General features: G+C 45.6%; 1 protein-coding gene across 1 annotated transcript in view; it reads left to right on the top strand.

Moving 5' to 3' along the window:
* Positions 1-23,982, top strand: part of LOC147693361 (transient receptor potential cation channel subfamily M member 2-like) — a 1,943,547-nt gene that overhangs the window by 1,507,906 nt on the left and 411,659 nt on the right. The window contains exon 22 of the mRNA XM_086933684.1: positions 18,522-18,615. Within this exon, the coding sequence (XP_086789810.1) occupies positions 18,522-18,615 (94 nt within the window). The remainder of the gene's footprint in view (positions 1-18,521; positions 18,616-23,982) is intronic.

Raw genomic sequence — 23,982 nt, 5'->3', positions numbered from 1 at the left:
GGGGCTCCTCGACGTCGAGAGCATCAAGATGACGGAATCGACGCTCGTCGTCGAGGAAGGAACGTTCGACGTCGCGGAGGCGGCGTACGACGTCACGGAGGAAGAGGCCGACGTCGACGTCGACGTTCGACGTCGAGGAAGAGGAGGTCGACGTCGCGGAGGCGGCGTTCGACGCCGGAGTCGCGGAGGCGACGTTCGACGCCAGAAAAACAACGCTCAGTGTCGAGAAGAAAGAGGTCGGCGTCTAGGAGTCGTTCTGCCTCTCCAAAACGGCGCAAGAGGGATTCTGGTCCCAGAAGTCAGACTGCTTCTAATGGATGTACCTTTGTTCGCATATAAAAGGGCAAAAAATCTAAAGGATCATTTAGTGAGGTCATCCACTGAAAAAACATCTCATAAAATCAGCAGCCTTGAAACAGCCTGGAATCTCCCCCCTCTCCTTGGTCACTATCCATGTGGCAACTGTGTGATCTGCCCACTAACTTGCAAAACCACCAGCTTTAGACATGGTAACTGTGATCACAAATTAGATTTCTTTTCGAATTGCAATACACGGAATGTCGTGTATTGCATATGGTGTCCGTGCGGGCTACCCTACATTGGCCAAACTCAACAATTGATAAAAGCCAGAATAGGGCAACATCGTAGCCGCATAAGGAAGTCTGTCCTAACAGCGCCCCTCGTGGCACATTTCCAAGAATTCAAACATACAGCAGATGAAATGCGATGGCAAGTGATAGATATTGCAACATTACCTGAGAGAGGTGGCGATATTACTCAGATTTTACAGCGCCGTGAATGCCATTGGATAGATAAAATCAATTCAATTAATGAAGGTTTGAATTCTGCTGACGAATGGAGAGGTTTTGTCTCGACATTGACCTAACTCATGATTGCTTAGACCTTCAATTTGGGGCATAATCTACTGTAATATCAGAACTGTATATTACCTCAGTTACAGAGAGAGAGGTTTTGTCTCCACATGGACTTATTTTATGATTGCTTAGACTTTCAATTTGGGGGCACACTGTACTGTAGTATCAGAAACTGCATATTACCTTGGTTACAGAGATCTAAGAGATGTTATATATGTTTGTTAATGATATTATAATGTGTATCAGCAGCACAGACTGTTCAGTTAATGTGTTGTAACATTCAAGTGATATGTACCCCATGTGAACACACGATATTAATGTATAAATTAAGAGGAAGTAGACAATGATGAAATGAGGTTATATTGTAAAAATCATGGATTATTTAACGTTGTTTTTCAACACAATAACGGTACAGGAAATATATGGAATTGTAAATAAGACTCCTCCAAACCCTGCCCCTATATTCCTTCTAGTACTTCCTTTATTCTGTATTAGGCGTGTACTTTGCTCTTTAAGATAACGATACCCTTGCGTGAATAATACCAGGCTCCGCAAAACATAAAACATGGAACATAGTCCCCTTTCTATTACAACCACGCGCGCTACGCCGGGCGTGTTATAACGCTGTGACGAATGGTAAATAAGACTCCTCCAAACCCTGTCCCTATATTCCTTCTTGTACTTCTTTTATTCTGTATTAGGCGTGGACTTTGCTTTGTATGATAACGATAACCGTGCGTGAACAATACCAGGCTCAACATAAACATTGGAACACAGTCCCCTTTCTATTGCCACCACGCGCGCTACGCCGGGCGTGTTATAACGTTGTGACGTCACCCGCCAGCCACCACACTATTCCGGGAAGGCGGCGATCGAGTGAGTGGTTCCAGCGCCTAGGTAGGCATTGGCATTGCAAACCAAAATATATATCTGGTAGTGTTGGGCCACTACCAACCCATGCTAAACGTAGATTCCGTTTACAATTGCAGATATCGTCTGGCTTATTCGCGCACTGACGGCACCGTCCGTTTGCACGGCAATTCCATCATTGAAACTAGCGATTGCGCTAGCATATATCGTGCTCAGGTAGGCATCACAATGTGATGAGTATTCAATAATTAGATACTGCCTATTTACCAATTACTGAGACCCCAATTGTTACATTTACAGAACCCTGAGTGATTCTGCCATACAGCGTCATCGTCCGTTTTTTGATACAGAAACACTACAACCACTAAAGTGTCTATGACAGTGGTAAGTTGTTGATTCTGTGTCACTTTAGATACGCATCCCTGTTGTTTCTTGGCTCAGTGGCTAACTCAATGCCTTTACTTGTCTGCCCCCTGACAGTGCCCGGCCGGGTTCACTGTAAGTAAAATCATTTACTTAAACACGCATGGGTTTTACATCTATTGGCCCTCCCTAAGGTAAATCACTTCACCTTTCCAAGAATATTCACTAATATTCAAGGCGACTACATATAATTATAATTCCACAATATATATTATGTTTTTTAGACGTCCCACACCCCTTGTCCTGATGAGACCCTCATTCTAAGGGTCGAAACGCCGTCGACGTACTGGAGGCGAATGTGACTCATACAGTGCTTATGATTGTGTAGCAACTGTTCTTCGATTGATTTACATAATCTTTTTTGAGTTATGCCTCTTTCCTTGTAAATAATCACAATTGTAACATGTATAGTTCACTTGTATGCACACACGTTGTTTCTTTGGTTACTTCACAAGTCACTGGGGACACATTGCACTTTTTATATATTGTAGTATATGTTGTAGTCGAAAGCATTGTTGATTTTTTTCAAACAAAAACTTACATAAAAGAATGGTTTGATACGGACCCAATTGTGTCTTTTCTCTTTGCCACCCTGTTTCTAATAGTGTGATAGGCATTAGGTGCCCAATTTATTATAAATGTATTTAGTGATATGCCACTGGAACCATTGTTTTTTTGGATAAACACTTCACCCTGGTTCCGTTGTGAGTAGGGTCTCCCTTGTTCTTCCTTTTTGCTTCTAGTGGAGGGCGCAAGAGGAGGAGATCACCTGCTGAAGGGGCTGGATCTCAGCCCCCTTCGCCTAAGGGGTCACCGGGCTTGGTGTACTCAGAGGTGTACACGCCATCTCAGCCTCAGTCGCCACCTCCACCTGTTCCTAAAGAGGATCCTCCACCCAACCCTCCACTTCCATCAGGCGACCAACCGCCACCAGTTCCTCCGCATGGGCCCGCCCCGCAGCTGAGGGTTCCTCCGCCGAGGTCCACTTCGCTGCTGTCTTTGCCTGTACCTCCTAAGGGGACCCCAAAACCTAAACCCCGAGAGGAGCCAAGGAAGACCCCACCACGGAAACCGGTGGAGCGGCCACGGGCTGGCAGGTCTCGCTCTCGCTCTGGGAGAAGGGAGAGATCGCAACACAGATCGTCCACGAGGTCGGGACGCCGCCATAGGAGGCGCGAATCTCGCTTCCACACAAGGTCCTCTGGTGCCAGAGACTATTCTCCTACCTTGTCGGAGTCACCGGACACGAGGGTGTCCCCGATTGATGACCTGGTGGCGTTCCATGATGTCCTTTTAAGGGGCGCTGCGAAGTTGGGCATATCCTTGATGGTGCCTACTCCTAAAACTTCAGTCATTTTTGAGACATTGCATCAAAAACACCTGTCTCGTCCTCTCCTGCCTCTGGTGCCGGGCCTGGAGGAACCGGCTATGGCCCTTTTTCTCACCCCTGCGGTGACGAAAGCGGCTCCATCGAGGCTGCTAAAGAAGTACCGGGCTCCCGACTCGGACCCGGCCTTTCTGAGGGCGGAACCCCCTCCAGACTCTGTAATTGTGACGGCGGCCCGCAAGCAACATGCCACCTCCCCGTCATCCACGGTTCCCCCGGATAAGGAGTCCAGATGGATGGATTCGGCAGGGAGGAAAGTGTGTGGAACATCGGCTACCTCCATGAAGGCTGCGAGTGCCACGGCGCTGTTGGGACGCAACGACCGCGCCCTCTGGGACTCCCTCCAGCAGTTCGCGGAGCTGCTACCCCGCGAGAAGCGCGAGGACTTCCAGGAAGTGCTGAATGAAGGGATGCTGGTGGCTAACCAGATTATCAGCGCTGCAGCGGACTCTTCCTTGTTGGCGGCTCATGGGTTTTGCCATGGGGTGAACCAACGACGTCACGCCTGGCTCTGTCTTACGTCCCTGAAACCGGACGCACAGCAGAGGGTGGCCAACCTACCATTCTCCGGCGAGACCCTCTTCGGGAAGCACGCGGACGATGAGATGGCCCGCATGAAGGCGGAGGCCGAAATGCTCACGGCTGTGGGCCTGGAGAAGCCTAAAGACACGAAGAAGTCGTACCGCCCGTTCCAACGGCGGTTCGGTGGGCAAGGCAGAGGACGAGCCAGGCTTCGGGACAGTCGCAACAACAACAACAGTTCCGTAGCCATTCCAGAAGCGCCAGAAGGGCAGAGGAGGCCAGCAGTCGGCTCCGGCGCCCAAGGGCCAGGCTGAGTATAGGCCCTAGGAACCTACTTCCCCCTGATCTGTTACCCACTCCGGTAGGGGGAAGCATTCAATTTTTTCTGGCAGAGTGGAGAAAAATTACTCAGGACAAGTGGGTGCTGAATATTGTTTGCAATGGATACAGTCTTCGGTTCACCAGCCCTCCTCCAGCAATTCCACCGGTCAGCTCGCAGTTTCAGCTGCGCGAGCTTTAGGCGGAAGCGGATATCCTGTTAAGGAAAAGGGCGATAGAAGACGTACCTCTGTCTCAGAGAGGAAGAGGTCTGTACTCCCGGTTCTTTCTGGTTCGCAAGAAGGACAAGAACGAGTTCAGGCCCATTCTGGACTTGCGACAGGCAAACAAATGGATTTGCAGGGAAAAGTTTTGCATGCTGTCGTTGCATCAGATTTATCCTCAGTTGCAACAGGGAGACTGGCTATGTGCTATAGACCTACAGGATGCTTACTTCCATGTGCCCATTGCACACAAACACAGGAAGTTCCTGCGGTTCCAAGTCGGCGCCAATCATTATCAATACACAGTACTCCCATTCGGACTGAAGTCTGCGCCAAGAACATTCTCGAAGTGCATGGCGGTGGTAGCGGCACACCTGAGGAAGAACAAGGTGTTCGTCTACCCGTACCTGGACAATTGGCTGATCAAGGCATCCTCCTTCTCGGAAGCGCGAGCACACTTCCAGAAGACGTGCGTTTTCTTGAACAAGCTGGGGCTGCACAGCAACATGGCCAAGTCTGTCCCGACTCCGGTCCAATGCATACAGTACTTGGGAGCCTCCATCAATACGCTGTCAGCAAGCGTGTCTCCTTCGGAAGAGCGAAGATTATCTCTCCTTCGGAAGGCTCAGGCTCTTATGACAACTCAATCTACAACAGTGAGGACGGTGTCTTCTCTACTGGGATCGATGGCCTCTTGTATCTTCCTGACCCCCCACGCACGGCTACACATGAGACCGCTGCAGGAGTGCTTGAAGGACCAGTGGGATCAGAGGACAGGATCTTGGGACGACAAGATTCTACTGTCGCTGCATGCTCTTCAGTCTCTGAAGTGGTGGTGTTCAGCGGAGAATCTCTTCAGAGGGGTTCCCTTTCACAAGGACATTCCCACGCAGACTGTCGTGACGGATGCTTCTCTCCTGGGATGGGGAGCGCACTCCGGGATTCTACAGATTCAAGGAACGTGGTCACCGATGGAGGCCACGTATCACATCAATTTCCTGGAACTCAGAGCTATTCACTTGGCACTGAAGGCCTTTCTTCCGTCCTTCCAGACCAACTCTATGCTTGTACAGACGGACAATACCACCATGATGTATTACCTCAACAAGCAGGGGGGCTCGAGATCGCGCACTCTGTCACAGGAGGCGCAAGCGATCTGGCACTGGCTCCTAGCCAGAGGACTGACGATAACGGCTACCCATCTGCCAGGTGTGCAGAATGTTCAGGCGGACGCACTGAGCAGGCTGGTTCAGGAAAACCACGAGTGGGTCATAAACGACGAAGTACTAGGAGAAGTCTTCGCAAGGTGGGGAACTCCAGACGTAGATTTGTTCGCCACCGCCGAAAACAGCAAGTGCAGAGACTTCGCCTCCAGGTACTACCAGCAAGGGACGCTGGGGAATGCGTTATGGATCGACTGGACGAACAGCTTTCTGTACGCCTTTCCTCCCATTCCTCTGATTCCGGCGGTGCTCATCAAGCTGTACGGGGGGGTGGATGTTACACCCCAACCTCTCGTCTTTGAGTTTGGCGGCATGGCTCCTGAGATAGTGCAATATGGCCATCTGAATCTGCCTGAGGATTGCATGGACATACTGAAGGAGTCTAAGAGGCCTTCCACTCGAACTTCATATGCTTACAAGTGGAAGAGGTTTTGTATCTGGTGCCAGTCTAAGAACTATGACCCTACGACCTGTAAGGAAGATGTCATCCTTCCTTACCTTTTACATTTGGCGCAGTCTGGCCTTAATGTTCATTCCATTAAGGTTCATCTTGCTGCATTGACTGCCTACAGGAAATGCCCTTCACAGACTTCCTTTTTCCAGATCCCTGTGATCAAAGATTTTCTGGAAGGATTGAAGAAAGTATTCCCTCCTGTCAGGCTTCCTTCGCCTTCATGGGAATTGAATGTGGTGCTGTCCAGATTGATGAAGGAGCCTTTTGAACCTATTCATAAGGCTTCGTTGCAGCACCTGTCCTGGAAGGCGGCGTTCCTCGTGGCCATTACATCGGCCCGCAGGGTGAGTGAAATTCAGGCGTTGTGTTGTACTGAACCTTATACTGTGTTTCATGCTGCTAAGGTTGTTATGCGCACTCACCCTAAATTTCTTCCCAAGGTAATTTCTGATTTTCATGTCAACCAGACCATAACTTTGCCTACCTTTTCTCAGAACCCTTCGTCTCCAGCGGAAAGGTCTCTCCATTCCCTGGATGTTAGGAGGGTGTTTAAATTTTATCTGGATAAAACCAAAGATATTCGTAGGTCTGACCAGTTGTTTATTAATTATGGATCAGTCAGGACGGGTCTTGCTACCTCTAAGCAGTCCATCTCTAGGTGGATTGTGTCCTGCATACAATTATGTTACCAAAAGGCTAATAAGACCTTAGGAGGTAAGCCTAAGGCTCATTCCACCAGGGGCAAAGCTGCCATGACGGCTCTGCTCCGTAACGTGCCAATTGCTGAAATCTGCAAGGCAGCCACTTGGAAGTCGGTTCATACCTTTGCTAAGCATTACTGCCTGGACACTGACGCCAGGGCAGACGCTCAGGTTGGGCAGGCTTCGCTGCGGAATTTGTTCGCACAGTAGTGGCGTTATTTTCTTCTCCACCGCCGCTTTGGTGTGGGGATGGGCTTGCCATTCTATTCACTAGATTATGACTATACACAGAGATCCCCTACTACAGAAGGAGTAGTTTCTGTCCTGTAACTCCAGTTCTGTAGTAGGGGTATCTCTGTTATAGTCATAAGCGCCCGCCCTCCTCCCCGGTGGAGATATTTCGTCATGTACGGAATGCGACAGGTCTGGCGTGCTTCGCCTTCAAAAACAACTGAAAGTAGAGGGACCTGCTATGCATTCTGGGATACTGGGAGAAGTTCTGGAAAGTTCTCTTAAAGGCACAGTATCCTATTTGAGCCACATAATGGCAGCCTATGGGGCTTGTCTGTCCATGCCTTCCTCTCTATCATTCCAGTGTCTTTTACTGGGGGAGGCAAGTTTCTCTATGGTAGAAACTGGGCAGGCTGTATTATGTGTGGTGTTATTTGGTGGAATTTCTAGTTGAAGTACTGGACAGTGTAGCCTGTGGATATAGGCTGCATTATTTGTCTTTAAATTCTCTCTTAAGTATCTTTGCAGTTTTCTGCATGTTTTGACAATTTAAGAGATTAATTTTGATTGCCGGGGTCCACGCACATGGGCGGGACTATTCACTAGATTATGACTATAACAGAGATACCCCTACTACAGAACTGGAGTTACAGGACAGAAACTACTCCTTACCCCTCGATCCACTCTGAACGACTTTGTTAGCTCGCCCCCATACCGTATCTAACTCTGGCAGTTGCATCTGAGTATAGTTCACGGAAAAACATTAAAAGGGCGGACTCTATACCCATATCTGCCAGGATTGACCAGAGCTTATTATGATTGACGCAATCAAAAGCCGCAGAGAGATCAACATATGCCATGTAAAGTGCCCCTCCCTTGGCGTTTACATATTTCCCTATCAATAGGGATAAGTTAAGTGCTTGCTCAGTAGTTCCCAGCCCCTCGGGGAACCCAAATTGCAGGTCAGAGAGAACTTTGTTTTCTGAGGCCCACAATTGGAGGCGTTCTAAAATTACACGACCAGCCACTTTCCCCAACGAATCCAAAAGGGAGATTGGACGATAGCAAGATGGACTTTGCCGGTCCCCCTTCTTAAAGATGGGAACAAGGATTGACTGGGACCAGGATTCAATAAGACCCAAATCGCAAGTTGCCTGCAAAACACTTGTTATGATAGGGAACCATAGGTCCAGGTTGAACTTTAAAAGATCAATTGGGGCCCCGTCAGGGCCTGGGGCCTTTCCGTTTTTGCTGGCCTTAAGGGCAAGTTCTACTTCCTCGTGTAGGATATGGATGGAGAATGGGAAATGGGTCTACTCTGGCCCAGGTGGAGTAGGTTGATTTGCAGTTAACAAAGAGCCGAATATCCGCTCAAAATACTCAACCCACACGTGCTCGTCAATCGCTACATCCATACTGGGCTTGTCTGTAGTGTCTATTAGGAAAGGGGACTTCACGACCCTCCAAAATGCAGCACTGTCCCTCAAAGTGCAGGATCTATGAAGTTGCGTCCAGAGTTCTTGTTTGAGGATATTTTCCCTGGACTTTAGGACCTGTTTGTAAGTCCTTCTGAGAACTGTGATATCCTTAGTGTTTCTTTCTTTTTTATTTAGGGCTACTTTTAAGTTTTGATGTGCTTTAGAGCATGTACTGTCAAACCACCCCTTAGTTCTAGTTTTCCCTGCTTTCACTTTAACTGAAAGAATTTCCTTGATTGCTGTCAGTAATTTGGAGAAGTTTACCAATATTCCCTCGCTAGTGGTCGCCGGATCTAAACAATTTACGAATTCTTGCCTACAATTTATGACCAGGCTTGTTGTAATAGCCTGCGGGTCCACTTTTTCCCATTTCAATGAATAGCCATTGGTTCTGTCCATTAGAAGATTGTTCTGGGCTAGGAGGATTTCGATGTTAGGCCTCTCATAGCCATTGTGGACTTTTTTAAAAATATGCTATTTGGGTAGTGGTCGCTAATGGCAATATTGTACGTTTTACAATTCAAAAGGTCTGTTCCAACTGTCCCTGATATAAATATAAAATCTATTGTACTTAGCCGACCTCTACCATTAAACGTGGGAACAACTGGAACTGGAGGATTTACCAGGTCATTGACGATGGTAAGGTCTAGACCACTCAAGATTTCATTAAGGATGTGCCCGACAAGAGTGTGAGAAAAATTAGTTATCGGGTCGTTGTTTTCATCTACAATCCCAGTAAGTTGTCACTATGGTTACAGAGGGTCTGATTGAAGTCTCCACCTCCAACCCAAATTATAATCAGCTCCTTACAGACTTTGGCAGCTAGTTTGTGCAGACAACTGTCTATCTCCCTAATTGTTTTTACTAAGTCGACCACGTGTAAGTTGTTATAGAAATTTACTACTACCAGGGCGCTAGCTTTACTTTGATGAAGGGTAAGTATTTGATAGTTTGATTCCAGTTTAACTGAGTCAATACTTAAGAGTTGAAGGGTGTTGGAAACATAAGTAACCAGTCCTCCCTTTGCCCTGCCCGAAGTAGATGGTAAGGCTGGGGAAAATAAAGTTCTGTACCCCTGTGTGTGGAGTTCCACCGTTGCCCATGTTTCCTGTAAACTTATGATGCTGTAATTGTGGATAAAGTCTAGCCAAGTACTGTTTCCAACCTTCAGGCGTAAACCTGCGATGTTCCAAAACAGGATGCCCAAAGAAGGGTGAAGCTGGGTTGTTACAAAGTTACTAGCGCCTTCCGTGTCTACCGTGCAATAGCAAGGCTGTGCGAGATTAGGTAAAACTTCTTTAATTATGGCACCACTATGTTCTAAGCTAGGTGTGGGTGAGGAGCTGTCAACCTCGACGTAAGTCAATCTACCTGCTCCAAGTCTGAAAGCTTGTTAAAGTAATTAAAGGTTGGTACATTATATCTCACCCCCCTTCCATCTAAATGGACTCTGTTTGGAAAACTCCTATGTTGGTTAATTGGGAGTATTGGGGGAAGTTGAGGGTAGAAAAAGCTCAGGTCCTTGGCGAGAATATTACTCTCAGTAAACTGCGGGGGCCAGCTGAAAATGTGTTCTACGACCCGCCTATCCTCAACGTTTAGGACGATACAATCCCCCGAGATTTCCTTTCTTCTATGACCCAGCCAGCTTATCCTCCTAGCGAATAATATTCGCCCGACATGCCGGGAGGCAAGGGCCTGTTCTTATTGAGCCAGTGGGCCACTTTATTTCGTAGCTCGGGAAAAGATTCTAGTCTTCCTCTGGATAGCTCCGGGGCACCTACCAACACTACCATGTACGGTAGAGATTGGGGGGGCAAATCTATACGCGAGAAGGACCTACTTGGCTTTTTAGGGGGAGAGAGGTCCTTTACTGCACTAGGGATCGCTTCTGCATTAATGCCTTGACCTGGCAGTGCCTCCACCCCTCCCGATTCCTTTGGTTCCACTGTTCTTAGGGTTTTTTGTGTGGGTCTACCCAAGGGATCCTCAGTAGTCCTTGTATTTTTTTTTATTAACCGACTACGGTCAGGTAAATGTTGAGTCCTATTATTTGAAGGAGTGTTTCCGCTAAGGGGGCAGAGTTGCTTTGTTGGGAGCTTTGACTGTACTACTCTAGGTGGCTGCCGTGAAGTAGTCTGGCCGACAACCATTACTTTCTCCAGGTTGTCTAATTTATCTCCTATGCGCTTTACCCATTCCAGGAGGGGCGCCATTAGAGATTTCATTAGAAACTCAAGTTTGCTAAATAGTCCCTGGTTATGTGATGGAAAAGTTACAGGGCTAGCTAACATGTCCTTACTACTGTCTCGAGGACCGCTATGGTTGATTGAAACAGGGGTAACATCCAGCACACTTTTTTCTATTATTAAACCCCTTGTTGTATTTAGTAGAGAAGCGGTCTTTTTCTGTTTCGGTTTCTGCTTCTGAGCACCTGCTGTCCTCTTAACAGTTGTAAGTGGATGTTATAAGTTACAGTTATTTGCCTTAAATTTAGCTTTTTGGCCTCTGGTTGTGACCCTGGGAGTAACATGCCTTATACTTGGTGGGGAGGCAGGAGTCGAAATTGGGCTTGTGGAAAGACCACGGGTCCCGGTAGCTATAGGATCCTCAACCTGAGGCGGGGGGTCAGTTAATGACTCATTGACGAAAAAAGTGGGGGTCAGAGATAGTCTGGTTGTGGGGGAAGGGAACTCTAGGGATACATTGCTTCTAATAGGGGGACTACTATGAGTATTTGGAACATAGTGAATGCCTGGGAGAGATACAAAGGATGGGGCCAAAAGTGAGTACTGTGAATTAATGGTAGTCGTGGATATGTTAGTTGGTGGAAAAGGCAGGAGGGATCCAACAGGAAGTGAAAGGCGTCTCTCCGTATGCTCAATGGCATTAGCCACCACCCCGATGGTTTTCTGGAGCATACGGTCGATGGCCGTCAAACTGGGTAACGTAGGCTTGGGAACCCCCTGTTTTTTTGCAGACATTTCTAAAAGAAGTTTTCCCCCTGATTTGTGTGTTTAAAAGGAGCAATGAAAGATAGACAAATACAAAACTCCAAAATGTGAAACTGTTACGCTAGGGAGTTACACTGTAGCATATAGTCTTAAGAAAGCCAAGAGAGGGGTCGATCTTACTTCTGTGAAACGATGTCCAAGAAAGTCCAACAGAAACCCCTTTCCGCGAGACCAAGAGGGGGGGCCCAGCACGGCCAACTCCGGCCACGAACTGCCACAAACTGTCCCGCCCTTGTCCCGGGCTTGTCCCACAACGCGGAGGAAGCCGCGGTGTTTTGTGTGCCTTCGGGCGGGTGAAAGGGCGTAGATGGGCGGAGCTAGCCCAGCCAGGGATTGTGGGGCCTGTAGTCCCCCTGCTCGGCGCCGCGTCCAATGTAATGAGCGGCGGCGAGGGGGACCAGCAAGTCAAGGCAGCGGCGCTCTCAGTAGCGCGGACCCCAGCAGTGAAGCTCCCTCTGTCCCAGCAAACAGGCAGCAGTTTCGGCGAAAATAGGAACAGGTTGCGCCAGGTAGGTGATGCGGTCTCACATTTTGGTTTGTATTCCAAACCTGCTTAACGGATTTCATCAAACCAAGGAAAGGCACTTAGCAGAAAGGCAGCCATAAAATGTTACGACCATTCTGTCACCATTCTTTTGCAGACCAAAATTTTCCCATTTTATGTGCTACAGGAGTTTTGCTTTGGATCCCCTTTCTGATTTTTGAACAGTCTGACCAATCTACACTGAATTTGCCGCATTCCTAGATGTTCCTTTAGAATTTATTATTTTTCTAGATTTGGTGCACATTGATCGAGGAAAGGACAAAGGTACACAAATAGTGCTGAAATGGGATTTCTTTAGTGGGAGTTGTCAAGAGCAGAGATACAACTTTGCATGAGCAACTAACCCATCTATGTGTCACCCATGCTCCTCGTTGAAAGGCTCTGTAAAATGTAGCCCACATTTTGTATTACTTTAAAGGCAACATCTTGTGCGAACACCAAAAGCAGCTGGTATGCTTTAGTGCCTCCCCAGGCTTGTCCTCATTGGTGTCCCTTCTGTTGTACATACAAGTACAAGGTGGGACAACCTTTCTCTCCATACTACTGACTCCTTCTGCTGTAAAAATCCTATTGAAATCTTATGGTTTGCCGCCTTACTATTCACAACTGAGTGTTCTGTCCTTACCTGGGATCGTAATCAGTATTTTGTGAGTCTGCTGCATTTCTGCTAGATAATGTTGATTTTCGTGCTAAATTTTCTCAACATTTACATGTATGTCTGTACGGAGAAAACACACAAGTAGTTAATTAGTTTGTCTGTACTCTATCAAAGAAGATCAATCAATTTCCATGTTCATGATAGTAGGTCCATCAGGACACATAAATGCCCAGCCTAAACTCTCGTGTGAACCTACGTGAGTGCTACAGTACAGGTGTAGGTACAGAAGATGGATAGCTGCCTGTCACACCAGCATACTTTAATACGAGGGAAAGAAAGAAAAGCAAAACATAACCATTCATTCTGTGGAGTTAATGGGCTTCCATCCCCACCTCCGAGTTGTCTGTATGTCTTCTCTTCACATTTGTCTTTGTTTACACCATTTCTGACCACATCCTTGGACAAGGTCATCATGTCTTTCTGCGCATGTTTCAAAATATGTTCAGTAGGATCTAATTTAAAAAATGACCAACATGATAGGTACTGTTTTTCACATTTAGGTGTCTAACATTGATAGACTAATGTTTCTACCACACATCTCGCCTCTCAAAGTGTTCACTCTGTCACCAGCAGCTGTGTAGTTAGTTATTAATTCTATCCGATAGAAACTTCTAGCTGCAGATTCCTTACCTTAGAATTTCCCCAGGCGTCAGACTGTATCTGGAAAAAAATTCTTTAGCAATACCCCTGAGCACTGGTAGGTGGCGTTGGTCGATTTAGTATGCATCATTCATGCCGAAAGTGATTTCTGCAGCACCTATATGGGCGCCAGCACGGTGACGTCAGTTCTTTTCTTCCTGCGCCAGCCAGCACTGTTCCGGAGAAGAGTTACCTTTTGTTGGTGACCGACCCGCAACTTGAATGCCTATGGTGCCTCGAGCGCGATCACAATCTTATATTTTGACAGCCCGACCCCTCCGGCGTGCCTTCGGGCAAGAGGCGTGGGCATGCTGCCAGCTCCGGCTTCAGACGGACCCCAAGGATCCTTTCCTGGATTTGGACTAGTGCCGGTCATACCCGAAGATGGTCCTGATGCTGACGCTCATGGCGCCATCTCCATTCTGATCCCCGACTCTGATACGGAGCCAAAAGTGCATCACCCAACGCCTAATCCGGCGCCGATTTGAGCCTCGCCTCCTAGATCGGAGCCTGAGCCCTATTCCCTTGGGTTAGGACTCAAGGAGGGGTAGTTGGACCCTGAGGAATACCAACAATATGAAGACACCCCTAACATGGACTGGCATGAAGAACTGGTTGAAGCCAGTGGGCTGGATACTTCTCCAGATACTGGTATGCTTCCTCCCCCTTCCCTGGCTACAGAGGAGGAAGCCTCCTATGCAATTGTGGTGCGAAGGGTGGCTGAGGTCTTGGAACTTCAGTTGCCCTCAGTGGCAGTTAAGACTAACATCTTGCCAAAGGTGCTGCAACCAGAGACCCCCCTCAGAATCGGTACTCCAGTTCAATAAGGCCCTCACTGATGTTCTTTTGGGGACTTAGTCCAAACCCAATTGCCCGCCATCATTGCCCCACTCCAGGGAACTCAAATGTCCTCACCGAACACCCTACCCCAGAGCGGTTGGTGGTCTAATCCTGTGTAAATCCTGGCACATTCCCATAAACACCCCCCTTACTACTCCCCCCCTCCCTCAAAATCCAAGATGCTAGACTCTTCGGGGAAGAAGCTGTTTTCTAAGCCAGTCCGTGAACACTGCAAGCATTTTGGGCGCATACTTTCACGCTCATAGGCAGACCATCTCCAGATGGCTCCTGCTCTGCATTAAAATCTGCTACGCATTGGCCCAGAAGCAACATCCTGAAGGCTTGTGAGCTCATTCCACCGGAGTTAAATCTGCGACCATGCATTGTCAGATCATAATCCCTAGATCCTTGAGCTTTCAGGGATGCGAGTAGCCAGTTGCCCCGGCAAATAGCCATTTGATTGAAAGTTGCTCCTATATTTACAATATTAAGACCATATGAAAAAATGGACAGAAGAGTTTAAAGGAATTAACAGATATACTGCTTCTGGGAGTGCTGTATGGGACTCATTTAAAGCAGGGGTCAGGGGGAGACGGTTAGTTTTGTATCTTTTCACCAGACACAGGAGATCAGGGAATTATATGTGGAAGTGCCAAATCTTGAGGTACAACATATGGTGATCATTCAAGCAGGACGGTGGACCAGTATTTAATGAAAACTATGAATAATAGTCACTATTCGAAAAACCAGGCCGACTCAAAGACTCAAAGGTCAGAGGCATATGAATATGGTGAGTCAGCTGATAGACTGTTTGTCATATGTAATCCACAGCAAGAGGTAGAGAGGGGAATTGACGCAGTTGGGAGGAGTAAAGGGAACGTAGCGACTACACACGAAACTATAATCAAAATATTTGAGGACTGTTATAGACGACTATATCAGGAAGATAAGCACTCCTTATTAGTGCAGATAGAAGATCTCCTAGAAATGAAATGAAATGAAAATAGGATTTGTAAAGCGCTACAGCTGCCCTCAGGCGTCCAGGCGCTAAGACTAAAAGAGTGCCATCAGATGAAAAACAAGGGTTCTAGTTACTGAAACAAAAAAGTTTTAAGCTGCTTCCGGAAGCTGGATAGATTAGGGTTGTTTCTCATGTGCAGAGGGAGGGTGTTCCATAGCTTTGATACATTATAAGAGAAGGAACGGCCTCCTGCTCTGGCTCTGAAGATTCTAGGAGTCTTAGCCAGCGATGCAGACGAGGAACGAAGCACTTTATTGGGCAGATAAGGGCACAGCTCAAAGATAATGTATTAGAGGAACAGGTTAAAGATAATGTATTAGATTCCGGGTAGGTCAGCGTATTGGACTTAGATATAATTCAGGAGGAAGTTGGTAATGCCCTACAATCTTTGGCCTTAGTTAAAGTGGCAGGTCCAGATATGATACCCTTTGATTTATATAAGACATTTTATCCAGAGCTTGCTAAGGATCTATTTGACATGCTTCTTGGGGTCCAGCGGGATGGGATTCCACTGAATTCTTGGGGGGGGGGGGGGGGAATACTGATATTATAGTTTGTGAAAAAAGGGGAAACCTCCAAACAAACCACGGTGATACGGGCCGATATCCCTGATCAATTCAGATCCAGAATTATACTTTAATATTTTAGCCACCTTGGCAGCACATGTTCATTCCTGGGGGGGGACAGCGGATCATGTTGGATGAGTCATTACCCTATTTAATATAGCTGAGACTATGCACAACACTATAGCTATGATCCTCCCTGATTCTGAGAAGGCATTTGATAGAGTGCCTTGGAGATATCCCTGGGGTGTACTTAGTTATAAGGGTATTGGGCCAAGCCTCATGAAGTCTATAAAAGCGCAATACCACCCCCCCTTTTCTCATCTCCAAATTATGGGCATGGAGTCAGATAAGATTTGGATCTTGTGCGGTACGAGCCAAGGGTGCCCCTGCTCCCCTATTCTTTTTGCCCTTTATATTGACCCTCTAATAAATCAGTTGGTAAATAATCAGCTAATTAAGCCAATGAGTTTGAATAGTTTTGACACTAAGGTCCTGGCATATGCAGATGACATAGTAGTGCTAACATCTGACGCCCAGACCTCCCTGGTGGAAATAAAAAGAATGGTGGAAAAGTTTGGTCTATTTTCAGGGTATCTCTTAAATAAAGAGAAAAAAACAGGTAATTTACACTAATAGCATCTGTCTGATGAATAGTTGAATAGTGGAAAATGCCACCTATTTAAGGATAACAATCTTGGTGTATGTTGGTTCCATCTGTAAACTGAATCTAGATTCAATCTTAGGGAAAGCTAGCCAAGATTTGGGCTGAATAAACTGATTACACATTATTTTGGCTGGCCATTGCAACATTCTCAAAATTACCTTTTTACCTAAGGTGTTATATCTATTTAGAACCGTACCCTTGGAGCTGGAAATGCAATGGCTCGAAAAACATTGGGTGGAATATATACTAATTTAATCTGGCAACATGCAAGGGCACGGCGGACCTTAAAGTATATGCTTCTTCCGAGAGCCCGTGGGGGATGGGCAGTACCTAACTTTAAGCTATAGTGCTGGGCAGTACTGCTGCAGCATATTGGAAGTCTTCTGGACTGATGAATGGCGACTCCCCCGGAATCTTATGAATTAGCGTTGGGTACCAAAGCTAGGGGATGCTTCTTAAGAGTTCATCAAGCCTAGTTAAGGTTAAATTTAACATAATGGGAATCAGAAAATATAACTTTTATACTCAGCTATGGTATTCCCCCATTTTTCCTTCGGCGTTCCCTGGCGGGATCTGTAAACTGTGGGGAAAAGCAGGATTACTCAGTGGGGGAACCTATATAGTCAGGAACATTTATGCTTATTTTCTGATTTGTTGCAAGATTTTAGATTAACTAGCAATTTAAAAAAAAAACATTACAGATTAGAGATAGTTTAACCAAATTGGGAAATGATCACCTTTCAATTGAATGAGTCCCCTCCTGGATATAATAATCATGTACCAGAGTGGTAGGATTGAGAAGATTTATGCAGTGGTAAATAATATGGATGACCTTGACTCCCAAGAAGCAAAATGGGTGGAATAGTTGAGGATAAGTGATTTAGATTTTCGGGCTTCAGTTGAGTAGGCGAGGAAAGTGCTATTAACTGCAAGTCTGAAACTCAACATCTAAAAACAATTTTTAATTTATATTACATTCTGGCCAAGGTGTTCAGCTGGGGCAAAAGGGTGGATGATAAATGTTCCAGATGTGGGGAGGCGCCCGCTGACCTAGTACATATGTTTTATAAGTGTGCTAAGCTACAGATGCTCAGAGAGGACATTAATTATTGTGAAATAAGATCTTTAGAACAAAACTGCACATCAATTCATCATTGAAGTTATTAAGGCCTGATTTAGCTCTGCCAGGGGATGTGGGGCAGCTCTGTTTTCTAGTTCTGTTTATGACGGTTGCACGCCTTCTGATAGTCACAGTTTGGAAAGACTGTGAACCACCCACTGGTACAGCTGTGGTTCTCTCTGTTTTGAGCATGCACAAGTTAGAGAAAAGTTTGTATAATTGTAAGGGGAGGGGGCTAGAAGGCGGGGACGCAGATCTGGTTTCCTCTGACAGCGTGGATTGTTGATAGCTTCGGATGGAGTGATTGGCTTGCTGCAGAATTATAGTTTAACTTCTTAGACATAAAATCTGATGTAGGAAGAGAGACTGATAAAAGTGAAATATAGTATTTGTATTTATATGGATGAATTATGTGTTGGGTAACTTTGTCGAGTATTAGTGGCTAATCTGTAAAGCTTGATTTCTCTTGATTGCTTTGAAAGAATTCTTCAGTGTAGCTTTGTTATGATCCTTTTTGACAATAAAAAGAATAAGCACATGAGCAAACATCACCTAGATAGACACATGTACCCTGAATAGATATTTTTTGATTGACCAAAATAATAGTTTTAAAAAATACACAAAGTACAACCAAAAGCATTAGCATTTTGTTTGCGCCCTGAAGAAGTCCCATGCTTATGCCTAAGTTGGATGGCTGTGCTTCAACTACTGTTCCAGCTTGCTTTAATGATTTTGGTTTTCTCTTACAGTGCGAAAGTTGAACAAGTCGGAGACTTTGTCTCTTCTGTCCTGGGAAGCTAAGATGAGAGATCTGTACCTCAAGAAAGTGGGGTCATCTAAAAGGTAAGACACATCCACACCTCCAATGGACTTTGTGCTTAATGCCAAAAGGCATATGGTCTCTGCTTTTCCCAGCGCAAGAGGGCGGAACAAGAAAACTGCAGTGGTGGCCAATGTTGAAATAGAACCCATTCTCACTTCTAGAGATGGCGGCGGCTGACACTCAACATCATCCTACCCCCTACCCCACCCCACTGATATTGCACGCCTAACAACTTGTAATCACTAATTCAACTCCTCCTGCGAAGTTTCCTATCACTGTATAGTCCTTATGTTAAAAACACCTCTGTCCGGATTAAACTGGACTCATGGGAGTCAAGGAACCTCCAGGAGGCTAATGGGAGGGGACTACTTCAGGGCTGTACGAACTCAGGCCCAAAACAGCAGAGTGACTCTGGAAAGGGGCACATCAGGGGTGCATTCTAGCACCCTTCCTTTTTAACTTATTTATTAACTCTCTAGCGAAGACACTTTTGGCCACAAACGCCAATTATCCCCAGGTAGGCAAGCGCAGTCTGCCAGTCCTACTATATGCAGACAACGCTGTCCCTATGGCGAGGACAGCGAGGGGCCTTCAACTTTTATTGAGTTCTTTGACACACTTTATGGAGGACCTGGACCTGACGGTTAATCTCTCAAAATCGTTAATTATGCAGGTGGGACCTCGTGCAGCAAAGCAGTTTACCTTTAAGCTAGGATCATCACAAATCCGCAATTTGGGGGTTTTGTTTGCTGACTCCTTGAGCTGGTCCCCCTTTCTTATCCTGAAGGAAGGAGAACTAGTGAAATCTTCTGCAGCTGTTTTTAACTTTGCCACCAGAGTGGGAGGGAAACAATAGGGGCACTCTTGAAGATTTCCCAAGCAAAATGTATTTCAAAGGCCAGTTATGGGAGCGAAATCTGGGGCCATTTTGGGGTCGGGCCCTGCAAATCGCCGAAAACGCTTTCCTGCAATGGGCCCTTTCAGTGCCGCAAAGTATTTCTTTGTACGTTGTGCATGAAGATCATGGGATGCCTTTCCTCTCAGATGAATTGGCTTTTTGTCTCCTGGCATTATGGCTCAGGATTTGGGCCAAGCAGGAAAATACACTTAGCAAACACATCTTAAAAGACTGTCTTTCGCTAGACCATCTTTCGCGTATTCATTGGTTTCAGTACATAAGAGTAGGCCTTTTGAGGCTAGGCAGAGCAGAACTATTCATTAATCCGGACAGTATATGTAAAAGGGACTATGCATGGGCCAAAGAGTGTTTTTCAAGAAGGAGCCGTTGCGAAAGAGAGGAAGTAGAGCTGTGCAAGCCCAGTGTGCGTAGGCAAATTATGTTAAAAAAAACGGTGCCAACTACAGAGCCATATTTTTTAGGGCTCAAAAGCATTTATGATAGTTTTTTATTGACGAGGTTTGGGGTCGATCTTTTCCACTATCTCCTGGCTCGACCCTGTCGCTCCTACAGAGGTCAGTGTCTCATGCCCTGTGGCTGCGACGGAGAGTCTCCTCAGGACATGATGCAATTTTTAATGTTCTGCAGTTTTTATGATCTTACCAGAAAATTATTTATTATACCTATCCTTAAAAAGGCTGGTTTCGGGAGGGTTACACCAGCTTATATCTTTTTACAACTTCTTTCTACGGATACTGTTTTGTACACTGTCAACATTTTATGGGCAGCCCTAAGACTCAGGTCAAGTTGTGATTAATGTCTGCACTGTAATCTATGTATTTTAGTTATAAACCCTGTGTAATTTGATGTATTAACAGTTGGTAACCTGTATTGTGAAACACATTGTAATCATGTTTGTTTGACTTTCATGGTTTTACTCATAAAACAGAATAAAGTTTGTTTATGATGACTATCCCAAACCTGATGATTTTATGTATTTTACTTGCGTGTACAGTGGCTTGTATGTATTCTATTGCCATTTTCGCACATGTCGTGCCTGCTTTTAGACTCTATCGCTTTTTTACCTAAAGTATTTAGGAAATTGACATGTAAAAGTATTTTTTCTTCGCCATTGCTTTCAAAGCGAAAGAACACACAAGCCACCCTGAAGCTGTTCAGGCTGTCCAATGCACATGCTCCCTCACAGCAATATGGGCTGATACTAAAATATTTTGATGTATGTTTTAGGCCCTAGACCACCTATCTTCTGTCAAATAATCAAGGAACACATACTGAGTCATCAGTAGTATCCATATATATAGTTGTAATTTGGTACATGTTTAACATATTTAGGACAAGGCTTTAGTGTGAATCACTGAACATCAACTAAAGACAGTATTGTTATCAGTAAAAGTAAAAGGTGTTGGAAAGGTCCAAAAGTATGAATACCATAGATCTGACATCTATAAACCAAATCCACCTCAACTGTGCGTGCTAAGGTTAGGGTAGTAGAACTTAATTGGGATATGCTTACCGCTTCCAGATGGGTCATTTGAGGAGTTCCTCAAGTTGTGTTTTGTAAAGTGCCCTGAGGGTTCTGGAACCATTGAAAGATCTGGTACATGACGGCGGTATCACTATCTGTATGCATGGCAGTGACATCCAGTTATTTCACATTGTCAGCAGCCAGAGTCCATTGCATGCGTGGTGAGCTCTCAGTGACTGAGGTTTGGAAGTTCCTCCTTTCCCAAATTAGAATACTTACAAATCTCTGTATGCTGTGAGGATCTTTGAACACTTCAGATGTTATTTACCTTACGGTTTTTAAATTTCCGCCTTAGATGTATGGCTATTTAAACATTAAAAATCTTTTTTTTCCAACTATGTAGAGTTTTCTCCAAAGAGTACCTTCACTTTTTTCAAAAGTGTCCATCTTGTTGAGGGACGAAGGCCACCTGTGACCTACTTACCATCATTGGATTCTGTTAAGGGGTGTAGGTTTGGTCAAAAGATGACAAAGAGAGCCCTAATGTACTGCGAAGGCTTTCACATAAGAGGGAAGTTAGAAGATCTCAGGGTGGAGGATGAAGAAAGAAACACAGCGGGGGCAGGGAATATATTCACTCTCCCAGCGATAAGAAAGAAAGATTAAGGGGGAGAAGAAAATTTTTTGTCATTATCACCATTCAAGTCATTCCCACCATTCCTGAGTACACACTTTGAACTCATACCTGTCATAATTGAAGCATTGTTTTGCACCGTCACAGCTCAGTTCTGGGGCAGCTACAATGTTAATGCTAAAGAAAGGACTAGATCCGCCAAAGAAGTTGTGTACTTCAACTTCAAGTCATCTGATGTCAAAGTGCAGTCAAAATCAAGACACGCAGTGTTGAGCTATTCTTCACAGCACTCAAGGAGATCGATTTCAAGACACTTACCGTTGAGAAGGCTAATGTCTCAATGTTGATACGGTCAATGGCACCAGGTTTGCCCCTCTCTTCTTGTCCCTCCTACTTGGAGGACAACCGATTTCCCTGATACCACACATACTCTCCTACTGTGTTCTGTGACCCACTGAGGAACCTCGTACTAATTGTTTGTGGTAGTACAAGAAAGACTTAATTGCCTCTGTGCACCTATCAAGTATGGAATTTTGTCACAGCTTTTCTGTCAGGCACACATCATGGATGCGTTTAACATCATTGAAGACAGTTGCGCAATTTACGGTTACGAACATGTTGCTGGGGGATTTAGTACTTTTTGGGATCTAATAGGGATGACAACATACAGCAGATGAAGAATGAGGTCAAAATAGTTAAGGGTGTAGGCTTAGAGGAAAGGCATGGGGATGGCCCTTAATGTTTGAGGCAGAGGGGCCCGTCCCTCGAGTGGGGAATTCAGCCTTAGCCACAAGTACAGCAACAGTCCTCATACAGCAGGAGACCCAGCAGAGGGAGAAGGCAACCGCAGCACCAGTGACCTCCTTTTCTGAGAAGTGCCGGTCTCATGTAAACAATGCTTTTCCCACCTCCTCTCCGCTGTGAACCACTCAGGCAGTAGCGATTGTTTCCAGTCTTCTCAGAAAGTAGCAAAACAGTGCAGTCGACAGATAACACAGAATGATAACTCTCTTCAAATCTTTTCGGGTGTCAATTCCTCTAAAACCTGTACCTCAACATCAGCTTTATTTAAAACATTGGAAGTAACATCTCTTCTATAAAAGTGTACAATTGTGTCATGGCTTGTCACAGATGCTTAACCCCTTCGATGCTCATGACGGAACCGTTCCGTCATGAGCATCGGTCGGGCTGTGCTCATGACGGAACCGTTCCGTCATGAGCACATATACATATACTTAATCATCTCTGATACAGTCTCTTCTGGAGGTGTGTAACCGCTCTCTCACTAACACATGGATCCCTGTAGAATGGAAGAAGGGCCTAATAGTTCCTTTGGTGAAAAAAATTAATGCAGACCAAGCTGTCCTTTCCAACTGTCAGGCCACATCTCTCCCTGCTTTTACAGTTACAATTCTGGAGAAGCATGTAAACTACTAACAGGTTTTCATGAAAAATATATTTTAGAACCCATGCAATCTGGCTTTTGACCGTCTCATGGTACAAAAAAGTGCTCTGCTGTCCACCCTTTATGACCAGAGAATGTCGGCTGACAAGACAGGACCAGTGGCATTAGTGCATCCTGATATGTCAGCCGCATTTGACACAGTGTCTCACTTTCATACTTCTTACCAGACTATTGGAGGTCGCGATCGGGGGAAGTACACTTTGCTACTGTAAATCATCTATAGAGAACAGGCTACAAGCAGCGTATCTTTCCCCTTTTGGACCTATAAGCCCTTTGGGTTAGGGGCTCCACAAGGGTCTGCACTCAGTCCAACCCTATTTAATATTTCGAATGTCCTTTTATTACTTTGTAGAATGTGGCCCACGGTTAGCGGGTCAACGAGTTGCACAGCTTTATGTACACGGTGATCCCAAAGTAATCCACCTCAACCAAATTTCATCCATATTTATTCCACAGTTTTTTCATTTTTTGCCATGTCAAAGGGTACAGAATTCATTATTCTCATGCATATCATTTGCTCCATGATTGCCCATCCAAGGCTATCAGTGAGCCGTTAAGAATTGCACTGCTCCCAAAGAGTCCCCACATCACACCCAATGCATTTCGGTTCCTTAGCCTTCATCAGGGGTATCTATGGTTTGTGCACGCCCCTTCACTGAACCGTGAATAAATAAAGGGCTGTATACACGTCAGAGGAAGCTTCCAAAAATGATGGCTACGGCGGATTTACTGACAACGGATTGTGTTTTGAAGATTTGTTTGGGACATTGGTTCATTTTAGTGTCATGATAATGTTTTTTTGCACACCAAGTTAATGACATAGTTGATGAGCATGAAGAAAAGTTTTCTTTAAGAGGGGAGGCGGATTTAAAAACAAGGAGGGGTTGACAGTACACGTGACACG

This window comes from Lissotriton vulgaris, chromosome 8 (genome assembly GCF_964263255.1).
Source record: "Lissotriton vulgaris chromosome 8, aLisVul1.2, whole genome shotgun sequence".
NCBI classification, from domain to species: Eukaryota; Metazoa; Chordata; class Amphibia; order Caudata; family Salamandridae; genus Lissotriton; species Lissotriton vulgaris.
This window is presented reverse-complemented; position numbering and strand designations above follow the sequence as displayed.